Below are 15,070 nucleotides of genomic sequence, written 5' to 3'. Positions count from 1 at the left end.
AGGAGACATCTCCGACCCTATAAAGTATATATATTCTGATCAGCATCACTAGGCTAGTCGATCTAGCCATGTCCGTCTGTCCATCCGTCTGTCCGTCTGTCCTTCCGTTTATATGCAAACTAGTCTCTCTCTCTTATAACTTTACTGTTTATTAATTTTTTTGTTAGTTCTTTGACATATAGTAATGGTTAAATATTTCAGAATTACGGTTTAAATTTCATCAAAATCAGACGAGTATATCATATAGCTCCCATAGAAATAATAAAAATATATAAAATAACTATATAATAATTGTGCTGCAAATCATCATAGCTTCAATGTTTTTAGACATATACGCAAGTTAATCATAATTTTAATGTTTTAAAAATATTTCATTTTTGCAATAGCTGCAAGGGTATATGAATTTCGGCTTGTTGGTATCGAAAAGGTGTATGAAAATTTAATACTATTTTGTATTAATAACGCGAAAACTTGTGAACGCAGTAGTTCGAGACGATTTTAATTTGCGAAACTTTGTGAAAACTATGTCGAAAGCGCGACGAAAAGGAGTGCCTACGATGACGTTCCATTGATCACTCATAATTATATTTCACTAATTTCTCTAAGAACCTAACTTATGCTACGGTGGCGAGAGACGGGGCGAATTCGCAAGAGCGAACAGACGAAAGCTTTATTGGCTCCCCGCTCTCGCCCTACAACTAGTGATTTAAATACAAGCGCTGAGTGCGCAAACACCGCCCCCTCTGAAGGAACGACGTCCTTCAGCCCAGAACGGGCAACAGGGCCAGTCGGTGGACAGCTCGCCGATATTCGCCGTCCTGCGTCCTGACGTCCGCCACGCGAACCTTGCTATCGGCGCCGGTGTGCACCGCTACCACTCGTCCGATCCTCCACTGCTGGGGCGGAAGATTGTCTTCTGCGACGACGACGAGCGCTCCCACGACGAGGTTGGGCTCTCCCTGGTGCCACTTGGACCGCTGCTGAAGGCTGGAGATGTACTCCCGGGACCATCGCTGCCAAAACCTGTGCCTGAGAGACGAGACACCTCGCCATCGTCGCAAGCAGGTCAGGCTGATCTGGTCCGGGAGCGCCGCTGATGGTGGGGCCAGAAGAGGGCCGCCGATGAGCAGATGCCCGGGGGTCAGGGCCTCGCCGTCGTTCGGATCGCTGCTTAGAGCGCCGAGGAGCCTGGAGTTGAGCACGGCCTTCTCCTCACCTCCTGGTGAGCAGAGTTCCGATCTCCCTCCGCGGTCAAGAGGTCTTGGCCTACCGTCCGAAGGAACAGGTGCTTTGCAGACTTCACACCTACCTCCCATAGTTCGCCGAAGTGCGGTGCTCTGGGCGGTATGAACGCAAACTCGCATCCTTTTTTGATGCGAATGTTTCGATGCCGCCCCCCTGCTCCTCCAGACGGGCTAGGAACTCTCTCATGTGGCGATCTGCGCCGACGAAATTGGTGGCGTTGTCGCACCACACCTTCTCCGGAATCCCGCGACGACTCACGAACCTTTGAAATGCCAACAAGAACGCAGCAGTGGTTAGGTCAGACACTAATTCTAAGTGGACCGCTTTGGACGCAAAACAGACGAACAAGGCCACGTACGACTTGTACGGTGGCTTACCACGGATACGATACGTTGTGCTGAAGGGACCACAAAAATCAACGCCACAAATATTGAACGGGCGGAGAGCTCGAAGTCCATCTGCTGGCAAGTTTCCCATAATTTGCGTCAAGAGTTGCGGCTTACAGCGAAAGCAGCACATGCACGACCGAACTGTTTGTCGGCAGACTTCTTGAGCATTAACTAGCCAGATTTTCTCGCGCAGACGGCTTACGAGAGCTCGTGGGCCAGCGTGACAGTTCGTAACGTGCAGGTATGACACATAGGATCTGACGAACTGTGAGCTTTTAGACAGCAACAACGGGAATTTGGCTTCGTACGGGATAGGAGCATTCAATAACCGACCCCCAACTCGTAGCAATGTCGAGGAGCACCAATCTAATTTATTTTCCTGAAGAAAAGGGTTTAACTTTTGAATATTCGTTGCTACCGGTTTATTCTTCCGAATTTTGCTTAAGTCGTCCCTGAACTCGTGAAATTGGACAACTTCGAAAATTTTATCAAAAGCGAAATTCAGTTCTCTTGGCGAAATACTTTTTCAAAGGGATTCGACACCCTTCTGCACCTTTGAATAAAACGAAAAACCCACACGAAAACTCTCAGAAGCTTCAGGTGCGACGAAAAGGACTGTATTCTCTGAAGCACATAATTTGGCTCTGGGCTGACTACGAGAGCTATTGCCGATTTGCGTAGCTCCATCGACATTACATCAGCCGGCAGTTCGAAATGTTTATTTACAGGCCAATTATTTTCTGAGTCTAGCAAGAACGAAGGCCCACCGAACCAAATGGACGTTGTAAGCTCCTCTACGTCACATCCTCGGGACACTATATCTGCTGGGTTGACTTTCGTGGGAACGTGTCTCCAAATTGCTTTCTGCGACCACTCCTGAATTTCTGCAACCCGGTTCGAAACAAAAACCGACAACGACGAGGTATGGGTTTTAATCCAGTGTAAAGTGATCTCGGAGTCTTTCCACAGGAAAACATTCTCAATGGGAGAATTTAGCAATGGCCTGACACGATTATAGAGATCTGCTAAAAGGTGAGCTGCACACAGCTCAAGGCGAGGCAAAGTTTTCGTCTTGAGGGGAGCTACTTCGATTTGGCGGTCAATAAAGACACATTCAAACCTTCAGCAGTTTGAGTCCGAACGTAGATGCACGCTCCATACGCTCGCATGGAAGCCTCAGCGAAACCATGTATTTCAATCGGGACTTATGGATCTGTGTTGACGAATCTCGATACCTTAATTTTCGGCAGCTGCCAAAGCGTCGCTTTAAATGTCTCGCACGATGTAAGCAACTGCATCAGTAGCGACTCGTCCCAATCTAATTTTCGAAGCCACAGTTCCTGCAACATCTTCTTTGCCTTTGTGACCAAAGGACACAAGAGGCCAAGTGGGTCGATAAGTCGAGCAGTCACCGACAAAATATTTCGTTTTGTCGCGCGAAGATCCAGGAAAGAATCATCCAACCGAAGTTGAAAGTAATCTTCAACCGGTAACCAAACCACGCCAAGGGTCTTGGTAACGTCTAAGTCCGCACATGTGTCATTACAACGCTATCAGATGCGGATAACTCTGGGCAGTTTGAAAACCACTTTGCCAATTAAAAGCCTGCCTCTTGCAAGACCTGGGAAACTATGTCTCGAAGGCTTTGCAGGTCCTCAACGCATCCGGCGCCAGTCAACAAATCGTCAACATAAAAATCATTCTGAATAACTATTGCGGCTTTTGGATGAGTTGCTTGCTCTCTCCTAGCCGCATTAAACACCGAATCGCCAAAAAGGGTGCTGGCGAAGTTCCATATGTAACGGTGTTCAACTTAAAGATTTTCAGGGACTCAGAAGGATCTCGTCTCCATACTATGAGCTGGAAGTTTCGGTTAGCTTCGTCCACCATCACTTGGCGATACATCTTTTTGTAGTCGGCCGCAAGGGCAAACTTATGCATTCTTAACCGAAGCAGAGTCGAGTACAGCTCCTCTTGAATAGTTGGGCCTACCATCAAGATGTCATTCAACGCTACCTGCGTAGAAGTACGGCTCGATGCATCGAAAACTACTCTCAACTTAGTTGAAGTACTTTGTGGCCGTAAAACGCATTGGTGCGGAATGAAATAGTGCGGAGTATTCGGAATTTTGTCATTGGTGGAGGACATGTGGCCCAGTGAAACATATTCCTCCATGAATTCAATATACATCTTCTTCAGCGAAGGGTCCTTTGACAATTTCCTTTCTAGCGACAAAAATCTACGTTTCGCAACTTCGTATGACGAACCAAGAGTATTTGGGTCAGATTTAAACGGCAAACGAACGAAATCTACCGGACGACAATCTTTGAGTATTTTTCTCAAAGTGTTGTTGACAGAGTTGTTGCTCAGGAGTATGGACTTTAGCCTTGGGCGGCAATTCCTCCACAGACCAAAATTTCTGCAGGGTTGTGTGAATTGGCTCCAACGCTTCCTCCTGGCAGCTGAGATGTACCGTTTTTTCAGCGTTTTTATTATTTTCAGAGGCACATCTGCCTGACACTATCCAGCCGAGAACTGTCTTTTGTAGGATGGGGAATTCAGGCCCCTGCTTTATCTGGCCAATAGATAAAAGTTCAAAGAAGGTATCAGCGCTGATAAGCATATCTATTTTTTGGGGCTTGAAGAAGAATGGATCTGCCAACTGAATATTTTCAGGCACCCTCCACCCGCTGGTGTTCACCGCTTGATCCGGAAGATAACCAGAAATATTTTTCATAATCCAAAAATCGGACGACAACTGGCTGTTCCCTACTCGCGACTTCACAATCGTGTGTATTTTTTTTTGTGGCTTGGGCATTAGTTCCACCAATGCCTCGCAAGCTCATGCACACGTCCTCTCTTGTAATTTTGAGCCTCTGAGCGAGCTCATCGGTCACAAAATATATTTGTGAACCAGAGTCGAGCAACGCTCGAGCTAATACAAACTCGCCACTTTTGGTTTGAACGCTCACAACCGCAGTTGCAGGAATGACTCGATCCGATGCATTCGCATGGAAAACATGCGACGTGGATGCAGACTCCTGCATGAGCGTGGGCTGAGAAGGGGATGGCAACGCGAGATTTATGTTTGGGGAATATATGTGTAGAAAAGTGTGATGTGAGGAATTGCATACTCTACATCTGTTTGATTTGCATGTTTTGACCGTGTGACCCTTTCTTAAGCAGTTAATGCATAAGGGTGCAAAAGGGTGCTGAACTGTTAGGGCTGCGAAGGAAGCGCAATTTCCAATCTGATGTTCAGCTGAGTTGCAATACACGCATTGAAAAGAGTCGTTCCTGGCAGCGACAAGCGAAAAACTGCTATTTCCATTTTTCTTAGGGTTAGATTGGGTCTGCTGAACAGTTTTGGGCTTGCAAGCCTCTTCCGCTACCATGTGTTGGTATCGCCTGTTGAGGGCCGCCTCACATTCGCTCCAAAGTTCCTGCATCGACGTTGCTCATTACCAGATGTATTAAAATGGCATTAGTAATGCGTCTATCATCTCCAATAGACAGCAAGGAGTCATACAAGGCTGTGACCGTGTCGATGAGGGTTCTCAAGGCTGTAGCTGAAGTTGTTGTCAAAAAATAGGACAATCATTATCGTACACCCGCTTCATGCTAGCAAGGGCTTTGGCATAATTTTCCGCAGTGACTTGAAAGACCCTAACCGTTCCTAAAGCGTCTCCAGCTAAACACGAAATTAAATGATTGAATTTTTCAATATCGTGTAAGGTGTCGCCTTTGTCAACGAAAGTTTCGAAAAGGCTTCTACAATTTTTAAATTCGGCGTGTTTTCCGCTAAAAGTTGAGAGAGCAATGCTCGGCAGGCGGCATTGAGGCGGGCGATTTGCTGGCGGATCGGATTTGTCAATATTATTTTGTTTGTACTTATTTAAAATCAAAATCAGCAATGACTTTGTCATTACGACCCTCTCTTCCAATTCTTCGCGGTATACATCTTTTGAATCTTTAACTTCTATTTGGTTTTGCAAAAGTGAAGCATTTTTAATGTGCGTATTTAGAATCTTTAATCGACACTCAAGCTCAACCGGACTTACTGATAATTTAGCTTCTTTTAAATGGCGATAAGTTAGGCTAATACTTTTTATGCAAACATCTCGTTGGTGTTTAAGCTCTTCGATATCCTTAGTTGCCATTGCGTTTATTTGTATTTATTTTGTTGGTATCGAAGAGGTGTTAAATATTTATTTTTTTTGTATTAATATTATTTATTTGTAAAATAATGTAATAAAAAAATCAACGAGTAATATACCGATCGAACACAGTGTAGGGGAGCTAAGTGCCGAGAGAAGTACAGCGAAAAATATCTAAATAGGGTTTTTATATTTTTTATATAAACCCTGCGACAGTAATATACCGCAGGCACGCACTGTAGGGGAGCTAACGCTCAAGCTCAAGCGTACCGAAAAAACAAACAAACGTTTAGGCAGACCAAAAATTGCACTGCTGCAGCGATCGAGAACGAAAACGACCAAAGATAACTCGAAATAGCGGCAGCGGTGTCGGTGTGCGTGTGTATGTGTACGCGGCTAGCGGCTCTTCCTAGGCAAATGCTAACGGAGAATAATACACTCACCGATAACTAAGGGCCACGAATACATAAGCCTCATGCCGAAGGACGCGCAAAAATGATGAAAAGCGCGGGAAAATTGGAAAAGCGCGGGAAAATGTTCAGACAAACTGCGGCGAAAGTTTTTGCCGGTAATTTTTGGGAACTACACTTTTCACAATTTGCACTTTTTTCCAGCTGTTTTATTTATACCCTAAATTGGTGCTCACTACGACGAAAATTGGGGGAATTAAGTTTGCACTAATTGGGTCGACGACGAGTATTTTATTTGATTGTTTATGGGCCAAAGCGATTCAAATATAATTTGAAATATTATGTTTATTGAAGAATTTTGGTTGTTAGTACATTTTTATTTCTTGGTTAGAATGCTCACTATCTACCGATTTTTACACGAATGCAAAAAGTTGAAAGATGGACCAAAACACAGTTCGTCAGTTTTTATAACCTTGCAGAGGGTATTGTAACGCCCTAAATTTAGGGCGTACAATCACGCCTCTCCCTCCATATACATTACTACCCTAGTTTTAAGTTTGTTATTAGTTATAAGCTCGGACACGGAGTCCCCCCCCTAACGCGTTATCGCACTCATGAACTCCCGCGATCGATAGCGGGGAACTAGTTCAGCGAGCACGAGACGCGGCTAAAGTGCGATCGCTGATTTTTCGCCCTCGGCCTTTCTTTGCCCTCTTTGGTTTTGACTCTGGTCGAGTATAGACGCGCTCGGAAAATTCACCCCGAGATAATTAATTCGAAAACGCCACAGGTATATCTACAACGCCATTCACGTAAGCCCAGTATCCCTAGTGTGAGGGCAGCAGCCAGGACCCATACTGAATAAAGCTTGAAACTAGAAAAGAAATCTTCGTGTGTTCTTATTGTTTCCAACCCCTTTTCCCACTTCCTAACCTTAGAATCCTCGTAACCTCCGAGTCATCCAGAGTTCCCTAACCCCGCATCCCGTAGACTCCGCGCCCTAGCCGGAGTATAGATTCCTTGCATGCCCGTAGGCTCCGCGCCCTAGCCGGAGTATAGATTTCCCCGCATCCCAGTAGGCTCCGCGTCCCAGCCGGAGTATAGATTCCCTCGCATGCGAGTAGGCTCCGCGCCCAGCCGGAGTATAATATCCCTGAATCCCAGTAGGCTCCGCGCCCCTAGCCGGAGTATAGATTTCCCCCGCATCCCAGTAGGCTCCGCGCCCCAGCCGGAGTATAGATTCCTTCGTATGCCCATAGGCTCCGCGCCCAGCCGGAGTATAATATCCCTGAATCCCAGTAGGCTCCGCGCCCAGCCAGGAGTATAGATCCTCCCGCATGCCAGAAGGCTCCGCGCCCCAGCCGGAGTATAGATTCCCCAGTATCCCCAGTAGGCCCCGCGCCCAGCCGGAGTACAACACCCTTAGCATCCTAACCGACTCCGCGCCCAGCCGAAACATATAAATTTCGCCCGGCAGAATCCTCCTCCGTGGCTAACCACCAACGAATATTCCCGGGTTCCGCACCAAGTGGCGAGATCGTGCGAACAGGGTATTCCCAAGTTCCCCACCAGGCACGGAGGTTGCCACGCGTTCTCCCGTCTTAGCCGAGACTACAACCCCATACAAATTCCTACTACAGGTTCCACCCTTCTATATAAATTTCTTGTACAGGTTCCCTGGCCCCCGATTGAGATTCTACCCCGGCCAGAGAACTGCATTACAAGTGGCGCCCGAGCAGGGACCTGATAGGGAGAAAAACCAGGAAAATTACCACCTGTATGGGGAGTGCGTAACCCTAGGACGAGTGACATAACCCAAAATTCCGCGAGACTCAATCGAAAACTAAAACCAAAGTGTACCGCCCGTGAAAAATAACCTCAACGAACTAGTGAACGCGCCCGGGGTCACAGCCCATGTGCTGCTTCGCGATCCCGTACAGTCCACGCGACCAAGTGCCTGTGAAAAACACGAACATATAGCCCCAAGAGGGACAGTGAAGACCAACAAAGACACTATTCCCAGAAGACAACACACCAAAAACAGCGCTGCAACCATGGGTCCCGACCAGAAAATTTCCGGTGAGTCCGTTCCACACTTACTTAAAAACCCTGGGGTCCCCTCGCGGTGGATTTATTCACGTTTGAAGGCCGAATTACTAGCCTTTGCTGACGAATTCGGGTTCTCCGCCGAGGGAATCGTCGACGACTTGCGTCGAAATTTTGCCACCCTAGTTAGAGACTCAGAACAAAACCAAGAAGTTTGGGATCGCCTCGCCGACCTGGAGAGGCAATTCTCTTCACGTGCCCCGAGCCCCGTACATTTGGGGGAACATGGGCGCCGCGAACATGGGCGCCGGATACAGTCCAGGTGTCTCCTCCGGAGGAGGATCCCCAGTGATCGCTAAACGGGAAACTTTTATAGATCCGAGCCACGATCGGAACCGCCGCGAGTTTGTCTGCGTCCCCGAACGAATTCGTAAATGGGGTCTTCAATTCGATGGGTATTCAGACCCACTAGCCTTCATCGAACAGGTCGAGAGCCGGACATTATCCTACGGGATCGACCTAGAACTCCTTCCGCGAGCCATGGCAGAGCTGCTGACGAGCAGAGCGGAAAAGTGGTTTCAGACCAGCCGCCTCCAAGGGGCTGACTGGACCACATTTCGACGAGAATTCCTCGAGTTTTTCCTCCCACCCCGATACCTCCAGCGCTTGGACGACCAGATTCGGAGTCGTGAGCAACGGGAAGGGGAAACGTTCAAAGATTTTATGTTAGACCTTCGAGTTCTCATGCGCCATGCGGGCTACCACGAGATCCAAGAGCTGGATAGGTTATACGAAAACATCGCGCCAGAGTACCAGATGTATATCCGCCGTAGCGAGTTCCGAACCATTGGGGAACTGGCTCAGTTGGGCCACCGAGTTCGAGGCTGCCCAGAAGCGAAGCCTCGAGAGGAGCAATTATAACCACGCCCCTGGAAATACGACGGCTTACCGCCTAGAGTAGAAGTAACGAGGTTACTCCTGGCGGACGTGACGCTCGCCCGGAAGACAATTCAGGTCCCCCTTCTAGTAATGCCCGCCATGCTAGAACCTTTAATCCTAGGGATGGATTTTCCAGCTTCCATCGGCACCACTCTCCGCTGTGGTACGGCCAGCCTCACTCTGTCTCGACGAAGGCCGGGAGACGGCGAGCCGACTAGGCGTAACGATCCGGAACACGGCAACCAAGGCAACCACTCGGAACCACCACCTCGACCACGAAGACCACGCAGCCACGAAACTACGCATAGGACATCGAGTACACCATCAACGGAACCACGGCTAGGCATAGCCAATCACGACATAGGACCACAGGATGACAGGGGTGCTAATGCGCCCGAGGAGCCGCACGAGACGTCTGGCGTCAAGGAGGAAAGCACAGAGAACACCGAGGAAAGCACAGAGAACACCGAGGAAAGCACAGAGAACACCGAGGAAAACACAGAAAACAATGAGGAAAGCACAGAAAACACCGAGGAAAACACAGAGAACACAGAGAACACCGATGAAAACACAGAGAAAACCGAGGAAAACTCAGAGAACACAGAAAACGACGAGGAAAACGCAGAGAACACTCGAGGGAGACCCGAAGAGGAGATCGAGACCCAGGGTCTCTCAACCAAACAACCAGGTGGACCAGGAACGTGGCTGCAAGATTAATCCGCAAGCCCAAGCGTTCCTCGAGGAACACCTAGCACAATTTGAAGGAATGGCGGGAGTAGCCAACATAGCGGAACACCGGATCACGAACGACTGAGGAACGCAAAATTCATCTCGACCCTGGATCTGCGCAATGGATATTGGCAGATACCCATGGCCAAGGACAGCTGGGCATGTACCGCATTTACGGTACCCGGACGAGGCCTATTTCAGTGGCGAGTCATGCCTTTAGGCTTGCATTCGGCCCCAGCAACCTTTCAGCGTGCGTTAGATAGTGTGATCGGGCGGACCTCGACCCGGACGCATTCGCCTATCTCGACGACATTATTGTCATCGGAGCCAGCCTGGAGGAACACATGGACAACCTGTGCAAAGTCTTCGAGCGACTGAGGAGAGCCAACCTGCGCATCAACCAAGAAAAGTGCTCATTCTTCAAGAGGAAACTGGGCAAGGTAGCCGCCGTACTGAAACCCTTAGCCCTCCCACGAGCTTACGGGAGCTGAGGAGATGCCTCGGGATGGCCTCTTGGTACCGGCGATTCTTTCGCCTCAGTGGTCCAGCCCATGACGAACCTGCTAAGGAAAAACCAACGGTGGAAGTGGGAGACGGAGCAACAGAGTGCCTTTGAACTCCTGAAAAGCCTACTGACAAACGCACCCGCGCTGGCATGCCCAGACTTCTCTGTCAAGATGACACTCCAGACTGACGCCAGCAATTACGGACTCGGAGGAGTATTGACCCAGGAAATCGACGGCCAGGAACGGTTATTGCCTACGTCAGCCGCAAGCTCGATGCCGCGGAACTTAATTACTCGCCCACCGAAAAAGAGTGCTTGGCCATAGTTTGGGGGAATACGGAAATTGCGATACTACCTTGAAGGATATAGATTCGATGTAATCACCGACCACTTGGCACTGAAATGGCTGGACCAAATAGAAAACCCAACCGGGAGAATTGCTAAATGGGCCTTAGAGGCTCCAGCAATACCAATACGACGTACATTACCGCCGAGGGAAGTATAATGTAGTAGCTGACGCCCTATCCCGGCAACCTCTGGAGCGCTTACAGAGACTTACGCAAGACGAGCACCAGTGCAAGTGGCTACAACGGAAGCTGAAGGAAGTCCGGGACGACCCACAGAAGTTCCCCGACTTCATCATCGAGAACGGAGAACTATATCGCCACCTCGGCCACCGTCCAGATGACCAGGATTACGTACCCTGGAAGCTGTGCGTAGCAGCCGAACACCGAGCCCGGATTCTACATGAATGCCATGATGCACCCACGGTCGGACATCTTGGCGTTAGAAAAACAATTATCAGGATCTCCCAGAAATACTACTGGCCAGGGATGTTTCGCGATGTGCGACGGCACATACGTCAGTGTATCCCGTGCCGGAAATACAAGGCAGAGCAGCGGCAACAAGCTGGGAAGATGCTAACGAGGCAGGTCAACGAGCCCTTTGGCATATTATGTGCGGATTTCGTCGGACCGCTACCTCGCTCAAAAGAGGGGAATACCACACTCCTCGTCTTCTTCGACACCTTCACCAAGTGGGTCGAATTGATACCCCTACGAAAGGCAACCACGGCGACTCTGATAGGGCCTTCCGCGAACGGATCATCAGCCATTCCGGAGCCCCCGAGGAAACTAGTGTGTGATAACGGGTCACAATTCACCAGCAAGGCATTCAAGGACTTCCTCAGGGAAATGGGAGTAGATCTCCAATTTACCGCCCCATATTGCCCGCGAGAGAACCCGACTGAGCGCGCGAACCGCACGGTCAAGACCATGATCGCATAATACGTGGAGATTGGACAGAACACCTGGGACCGGTTGCTACCAGAGCTGTCACTCGCGATCAACACCAGTGTCTCGGAATGAACCGGATGTAGCCCGGCCTTCCTTTTACAAGCTCCAGAACCGCGGCTGCCTGGATCCTGGTACGACAGCGTAACCCCGGAACAGCAACATCGCCCCAGAGCCCATCGGAGAGAGCGGACCGCTTGAAGGAAATCTTCAAATCGTGCAGAACAACCAAAAGGCCAGCCGAGAGCAGGGGAGGCACTATAACTTGCGCCGTCGAACTTGGAAGCCCGAGATGGGATCATTGGTCCTCGTGCGGCAGCACCATCTGTCCAAAGCGGCAGAAGGGTTCGCAGCGAAGCTCGCCCCGAAATTCGACGGACCGTACAAAGTGGTCGCTTTCCCTTCACCTAATGTCGTCCGAATCCGCCTACCCTGTCAGCGGAAAGACGACTTGCTATTGGTACTTAAAAGCGTTTCATTCTTCTTCCCCAGGTAACTCCGACGATGAAGACAGCGAGATCCCCAAGGAAGACACCGGCGATCAACCCGCCGTCCCAACGAGGCCAATCGGCCGACACAATCAACGAGGGGTGATCTTAAGTGCCTCAACTTCCTTTAGACCCACTAACGTAGAACTCATTGTAAACTCAAAAGTTAGGAGATTCCTTTTGCTGCTGCCCATTTTACCCCTGTTGTTAAAAATCAATAGAACTAAGTTAGTTTAGTCACCTCTTTCACAGACCAACCAATGGACACAATCGAGCTGTCATCCGACGATAGCGACGGAAGGTCCACACCTCGATTCCAGAAGAGCGATCCGCAGCCGACGACCACACGCGACCCTCGGCTACGTCCGGGAGCGGCGTACGCCAGTTGGCCACCGGTCATGCCCGACGGGAAAGTGCCAGCCAGGTGGCCCTGGAGGAGCGACACCATCCTCGCCGGGACCCAGCGCTCGGACACGATCCCGCTGGGCAGCGTCGAGCCCCACAAACCCACGACGAAGACGACGACGAACCGATGTCGCCCCCGCTCCGACCAGAGGAGTATCTCCGTTCTACACGGACGCGGCGGGACACACCGGACTTATCAGGCGCCCAGGCAGCGAGCCCGACTAGCCGGGTCGCCAGGACGCAATTAAGGGAGTACAACCCGTGCGGACGCAGGCCCCGACCACCCGGAACCGTCCATCAGTTCCCACAACGGGAGGAACAGAGCGCCCTACGTGGAAGACGTCGGCAGTGACGACTCCGGACGCACTGGAGACCGAGCCCTACGACGAGACCGAGGACGCATACTCGAGGGATAGCCGCGAACGACGACGGTCCCCGGGAAGGTGTGATCCATTACGTGTACACTGGTGAGGACCGCTACGGGTATGACCAGGGGTCCTGGATCTACCTCTTCCGGACGAACTGGGAAATGGTCCAAGTGGAGGCTCCGTATCCCGGCCACCCGATGACGGTGTGTCTTTTCCAGCGTCCCCCGTGCCTGTGCATTATGGGGCCCGATGAGACCAACGAGACCGAGGGAACCGATACCCGGAGCGACAGACCCACAGTCGACCTCACACCAGTCCCCAAGACGGAGATGGGATCAGAGCTGCCCACCACGTCCTCTCTGCAACTCGCTCCGAAGTCTCGCACGGGCCACTGGCGATCGAGCCCCGCGAGACAGTCCTTCCCCAGTTGCGTTCAAGCCCCGCACCACCCTACGGGTAAAACGATGGAGTGGAGTCAGGTCAGTGACGACGAGGAGAGCACCGGACAACGCTTCCGGCGCGAAGCCTGCCCCCCGCCGTGGTGCGTCACGCACCCCCAGCAGCCAGCGCAGCCATCGACACGGTCCCCCAAGGGAACCAGATGCGGAGACTATCGCCGACAGCGCACACCCTCGGCCACACCCACATCTAGCGCCTCGGACGTTTCAATGGCAATGTCCCCCACAACCTTCGACCTCCTGCTGGGACAGATCGCGCCAGAAATGGAGAGCCTGCGCTGGGAGTCGACCACCGATTGGGACGCACGGACCCAACCGCAGCCCGAGGAGACAGCAACGAACGATGGCCACTCAGACTCCGACGACGTCCCAACCCCGGGACGCGAGCGCTACCCGCCCCCGGATGGGTGGAAGTGCAACAGCACGGACGAACGAGTCCCAGCCGTCGTCTGGCAGACCATCTGCGCACGACAACCCTCCGCCCGGATGTCCAAGGCAGCGATTCCGAGTCGCGACAGACGAGAAGGCTCGTACCAGGTGACCATGAAGCCTACCGGAGCTGGAGCCGTCTCTTTTCTTCCCGGAAGTAAGGGGGGATGTAACGCCCTAAATTTAGGGCGTACAAATCACGCCACTCCCTCCATATACATTATTACCCTAGTTTTAAGTTTGTTATTAGTTATAAGCTCGGACACGAGTCCCCCCATTGCGTACCAAATTAAAAAGTTACAAAACTCATTAAAAACCCAGTATTAATTTAAGCCAGGACACGCACCCAAAACACAGCCCACCTAACGCGTTATCGCACTCATGAACTCCCGCGATCGATAGCGCGATCGATAGCGGGGAACTGAATTCAGCGAGCACAGACGCGGCTTTAAAGGGCGATCGCTGATTTTCGCCCTCGGCCTTTCTTTCCTCCTTTTTGGTTTTGACTCTGGTCGAGTATAGACGCGCGCGGAAAATTCACCCCGAGATAATTAATTCGAAAACGCCACAGGTATATCTACAACGCCATTCACGTAAGCCCAGTATCCCTAGTGTGAGGGCAGCAGCCAGGACCCATACTGAATAAAGCTTAAAACAAGAAAAGAAATCTTCGTGTGTTCTTATTGTTTCCAACCCCTTTTCCCACTTCCTAACCTTATAATCCTCGTAACCTCCGAGTCATCCAGAGTTCCTAACCCCGCATCCCAGTAGGCTCCGCGCCCCAGCCGGAGTATAGATTCCCTCGCATCCCAGTAGACTCCGCGCCCAGCCGGGTATAGATCCTCCGCATGCCAGTAGGACTCCGCCCCAACCGGAGTATGGGTCCCTCGCGGCCGTAAATCGCGCCCAGCCGGAGTATAATATCCCTGAATCCCAGTAGGCTCGGCATGAAAGCCCTAGTATAGATCCTTCCCGCATGCCAGTAGGCTCTGCGCCCCAGCCGGGTATAAATTCCCCAGCATCCCCAGTAGGCCCCGCGCCCAGCCGGAAGTACAACTTCCCTTAGCATCCTAACCGACTCCGCGCCCAGCGAAACATATAAATTTCGCCCGGCAGAATCCTCCTCCGTGGTAACCACCAACGAATATTCCCGGGTTCCGCACCAAGTGGCGAGTTCCCCACCAGGCATGGAGGTTGTCACGCGTTCTCC

The 15,070-nt window shown here is 50.9% G+C and overlaps 1 protein-coding gene across 1 annotated transcript; it reads left to right on the top strand.

Annotated features, from left to right (window-relative positions):
* Positions 1-8,532: 8,532 nt before the first annotated feature.
* Positions 8,533-9,903, top strand: LOC108149903 (uncharacterized protein DDB_G0290685-like). The gene is made up of 2 exons (XM_041710124.1): positions 8,533-8,677; positions 9,323-9,903. Exons 1-2 carry the CDS (start codon positions 8,533-8,535, stop codon positions 9,901-9,903), a joined length of 726 nt encoding a protein of 241 aa, XP_041566058.1.
* The last annotated feature ends 5,167 nt before the right edge of the window (positions 9,904-15,070 follow it).

The sequence above is a fragment of the Drosophila elegans genome, unplaced genomic scaffold (assembly GCF_018152505.1).
Source record: "Drosophila elegans isolate 14027-0461.03 unplaced genomic scaffold, ASM1815250v1 contig_770, whole genome shotgun sequence".
In the NCBI taxonomy this organism is placed as follows: domain Eukaryota; kingdom Metazoa; phylum Arthropoda; class Insecta; order Diptera; family Drosophilidae; genus Drosophila; species Drosophila elegans.
Note: the sequence above shows the minus strand (reverse complement) of the source record. Positions and strands in the feature narration are given on the sequence as shown.